The 4,407-nt window shown below is 36.3% G+C and overlaps 1 protein-coding gene and 1 long non-coding RNA gene across 4 annotated transcripts in view; one reads left to right on the top strand and one right to left on the bottom strand.

Moving 5' to 3' along the window:
• iqch (IQ motif containing H) overlaps positions 1–4,407 on the bottom strand; it is a 37,543-nt gene that overhangs the window by 21,180 nt on the left and 11,956 nt on the right. For all 3 annotated transcript variants that reach the window (XM_015057188.1, XM_015057187.1, XM_015057186.1), the window contains exons 5-8: positions 2,619–2,706; positions 2,323–2,409; positions 1,388–1,542; positions 333–881 (exon numbers count right to left, since the gene is read on the bottom strand). In XM_015057188.1, the coding sequence (XP_014912674.1) occupies positions 333–881; positions 1,388–1,542; positions 2,323–2,409; positions 2,619–2,706 (879 nt within the window). The remainder of the gene's footprint in view (positions 1–332; positions 882–1,387; positions 1,543–2,322; positions 2,410–2,618; positions 2,707–4,407) is intronic.
• The window catches only part of LOC106962647 (uncharacterized), a 19,772-nt gene that overhangs the window by 5,106 nt on the left and 10,259 nt on the right, over positions 1–4,407 (top strand). The window contains exon 2 of the long non-coding RNA XR_001428023.1: positions 3,256–3,353. This is a non-coding gene — a long non-coding RNA (uncharacterized LOC106962647). The remainder of the gene's footprint in view (positions 1–3,255; positions 3,354–4,407) is intronic.

Here is a 4,407-nt window from a genome sequence, read left to right as displayed (position 1 = left end):
AAAAAAAAAAAAAAAAAAAAAAAAAAAAAAAAAAAAAAAATATATATATATATATATATATATATATATATATAGTCCCCCGCCTCTCGCCCGGAACGTTAGCTGGAGATAGGCACCAGCACCCCTCCCGACCCCACTGAGGGACAAGGGTGTTCAGAAAATGGATGGATGGATGGATATATATATATATATATATATATATATATATATATATATATATATATATATATATATATATATATATATATATACAAAAAATTCAAGACACAGTTAAAATAAAAAGTTAAAATATAAGTTAGTAAAAAGAAACGTAAGTATTGATGGTACATCACCTCTGCTCTGCGGCGATAATTTATCAGCTGCCTGAAACGTTTGGCCTGAAGGGTTTTCTTCACTTGGCACTTTTGATAGTGAAACAGATATGACAACGAGATAAGTTCCGCTGCCATCTTGCGGCGGTGGTAGCACAGGTAAGAAGTCCTAGTCAAGTAGCGCCTCCAGCAGGTCTGTATACGGGTGGCAGCGAGATCTCTGCCTCCTTCTCCTCTGTAGCGTTGACCTGGGCGTGAGACCAGTTCTAATACCTCCCCCTTATTTTCAAGCAGTGAGAAGAGAGTGGCCTTTGGAAGAGTCTTTCTCCAACAATAATCAGATTCACGGAGTAACTCTATCAAGTATTCTCCATCAACTTTAGCCAAAGGCACTGCAAACTCTCGGAGCAGTTTAGTCAGGTCATCCAGAACTTCCACCACGTTGCTCCAGCACCAACTAAATTTCTCCTTGAAGCAAATGAAATCTTTCGCCATCGGATCGATTTGTCCCTTTACGACTGTAAAAGGGAACATGTTGGTGCTTGTATAAGCATCTACAGACTGGTCCTGCAGAGCAAAAAGATACAAAGTACAGTGTCTTCGAATGTATTCAAAAATCAGTTCACTTTCTCAGATTTTATCACATTAGAATCACAAATTTTAGTGCTTTTTGTTAGATTTTTACATGACAGATCAAGTAGTTTTGAGCTATTGTATAAGACGAATAGGTAAAATTGAGTCACTATGAGCAAAACTGATTTATAATGGTTGTATATCTTATTGACTAAGTGCTCTTAATTTGTAAAAACAATGTTAAATCCTAACTTTTTCTTCCACTACTTTGTGGGGTGGTCTCGCATAAAATACTCATAAAATGCATTGTTTGTGGTTGCACTTTTAAAAAATTTGAAAAAGTTAATTTGGGTATGAACACCTCTTCAAATGCACTTTAGGTGCATCACCAGAATATTAATAAATACCTGATGTGTTTTATTTTCATATTATTACACAACTCGTTGCAATGTTTTGATCTAAAATAGTAAAAAAAATGAAAGAGTTCAAACCTTGGTCACTTTGGTTTCCATTTGGCCCATGCTGTCAGAAGCTGTGATCTGAGTCGGTAAACTTGGTAAACTAGTCAAGAGATGTTCGGATTCACCAACCTTTGTGCCAACCCTGGATTCTGAATGCATCTGACATTTTGACTCCTTATGTGGCTTGAAATCTAATTCTGTCATATCCAAACACACACACACACACAAAACAAGGACAGTTTTTTTTTGTTTGTTTTTTTAAGTTGATTGAGTGAATGTTAGTATCCAGTCAATACTGTCAATTGATGGAGTAGGCATGGTATTTACAGTCCTATTTAACTGCTTTGGTGCATTTCTCAGAATTAAAATTCTCATAGGTGTCCCTTTCTGCTAATCCTAAAGCAGTTTCTCATTCCTTCCAACAAACTGCACATCTTTTTGGACATGTATCAAGAGCATTGTCTGCTCTGTTATAGATTTATAATCTGCTTATTTAAACTATATGTATGAAGAGTGAATAGTTATTCCCTTTCTGACTAAAATTTCTCATATCATTGCATGAGTCATTGAGCAAAATTGATGTATTTCTTTATCATTCATTCCTGAAAATGATTTCAGGTGAATCTCAGCTTTCACTGATTACATTGCTTACAGATGTGCACTGCTTTACCCAAAGGGTGTTTCTTAAACTTGTTTTACACTTTGCTTTTGCACACTGACACTGAAATTGACATGAATACTCACTTTTGAGGAATGAAGTATCCAATTTGTACCAGTCATATGCTTTTGCGGGGTTATCAACAAGGTTTTGCAGTTTGTGCTAATTATTTCAATAGTCTGTTAATAGTGATGTGAGAAACTAAAGCAAAAGAGAAACTGTAAATTAATTGGAACAAATATGTGTTTTGGCTATGCTTATATTTTGTACAGACAGACAAACAGACCTTCAGTATTGTCATAATAAGCTACTGTCTAACCTTTTTTTGAAAAGTGTAATTCCAGCCTGGGCTGAAGAGACATAATGTTGTGCTGAGCCGACATTCGAAGCAAGCTTGGTTTAATCACTGCAGACATAATTGAAAAGCAACAAAATAACTACTTAAAACGTTGTGCTTGAAGTCATGCACTGAAAATATAGTTGGACACAAATTTTAGCAGATAGTTTGGAGGTAGTTATTTACAAAGAGAAAGAAAGAACAAGAAAGGTTGAGGAAACAGAAGCCTTATGCCAGGAGAGTGACAGATATGAGGTGGTGGTGAGATGACATTTAACCTGGTTCCAGTTCAACTTCAGGAAGATATTGAACACATTTTCCTTTTGCTTTGGTAACTGCAAGCCTCTCTGCAGCCTCAGGTTTCACCTACACAGAATGTTTCTTTAATTAGTATTGTTCAAATAAGTTAATGCATAAACAATGGAGGGCTTTTTTTTTTTTTAAAGAGAACACCAAAGTTTTATTTTGATTATTGTAACCTATTAAACACAGAAGTTTTTATTTTGAAAGTGTTTGTAAACTTCATTTTGAAAGTCCAAGTTTAAGGCCCAACACCACTAGCTCTTGAAGACGCTTTTATACAGTGGGATTACAGGCCATAACTAGGTTAAACATAGTTAGGGCTGGGTATTGGGGCATGAAAGCAAAGGGCAGGGTCAGCAGAACCATTTTCATACAAAATATCCTTCTCAATATTCTAACATTTGCTAATATGCAAGGACTAGCTAACATACTACAACTAATAGTATGCAAGATAACACTATGGCAATAAATGTAAAGAATCTGCCTGATTTAAAGTAGCCAGGTAAATCTGTAGACATAACTGGAAGACTTTACTTCTTCTAAAAACTCAAAGTGGCTGTTTCTCAAGACTATTTTCCCAATGTCCTCATGTTATCTTTTTGTTCTTCTCAGACCACTGAGCACTATGACAGACCATGGGTAGGAGCCAGGTGCTGGAACACTCTCCCCTCACAGGCACACATCTGTTTCAGACGGGGCTGGGGAAAAAGGTGCCACCTTTTGTAAAATTGCAAAAATGCAAAAAGCCCATCCCCTGGCACAGACATGGTACAGAAAAGAAGTGGGCTCACTCGCAGGAGGCGGTAGCAGGCAGAGAGCCAGTGGTTAACAGTTGCGGAGGCTACGGCTGTCTTATTGGCATGCAGGAACAGGTAGTCGATTCTGTCTGGAGACAGCTGTAAACCAGCAGCCCATAGCGCAGCAATCAGGTGCCTGTTTCTTTAGGAGAATGCTGATGTGCTACAATCTGCTGTTTTCCGCTTTCGCTAGCCAGCACCTCCATCTCTCTTGGAGCAGTATGACAGTTTTGGCCCCTATTTGTCATGTCAGGTACAGATTAACAAAATCATATTGGCAAAGAAAGTGTATATAAAAAAAAAATCTAAAACTAATGTCGACCTTTGTAAAGATTCGTTTGTTTGTTTTGATAGGGGCTAGATGTCATCACTAAGTCAAGTGACCTTTATGTCACAGTTTGCCTGAACGAGCGACTTGAAGAATCTAAATTCAGGCTTCTACCATTACTCTTTACTCCACTATAAAGTGTCTGAGGATGTCAAGAGTAAGAACTGACAAAAGTAACAAGTAATTATATAAAATGTGTCCGAAATATAGAGATTTATTGTTAATAAAATATGCAGAAACAAAATTTGCCAAATTTAAAACAGTGAGCCTTTATCTTTAAAGGCTCTAAGTGGAAGTAGAGATTATCTCCAGCAGTCATTGGGCAAGAAAAAGGGTACACCTTACAGATAAAGTCTATAAAATAAGAACTTAAAATATTAGAGATGCAACAATCAGCCAGCACCAATATCCAGATTTCACTGAAGTATAACGTTCTGATTCCTAAAAAATACAACATATAAAAACATATTGCAGGTTTGTCTCTAGAGGTTATTGTTTTAAACGAGTCTCACTGATGCGACAAAACAATGTCAACATTTTGTCTTTAACTAAGAAATATAATCAAAGTACATTTGTCCATTTTTAGGTTGGAAATTTGTAAATATAAAAAAAAAAACTGATTTTTTTTTTTTTTTTTTT

This window comes from Poecilia latipinna, unplaced genomic scaffold, assembly GCF_001443285.1.
Source record: "Poecilia latipinna isolate Pla-1442-1.1 unplaced genomic scaffold, P_latipinna-1.0 Scaffold1442, whole genome shotgun sequence".
Lineage (NCBI taxonomy): Eukaryota > Metazoa > Chordata > Actinopteri > Cyprinodontiformes > Poeciliidae > Poecilia > Poecilia latipinna.
The sequence above is the reverse complement of the archived record's forward strand: the minus strand, read 5'-3'. Positions and strand labels throughout refer to the sequence as shown.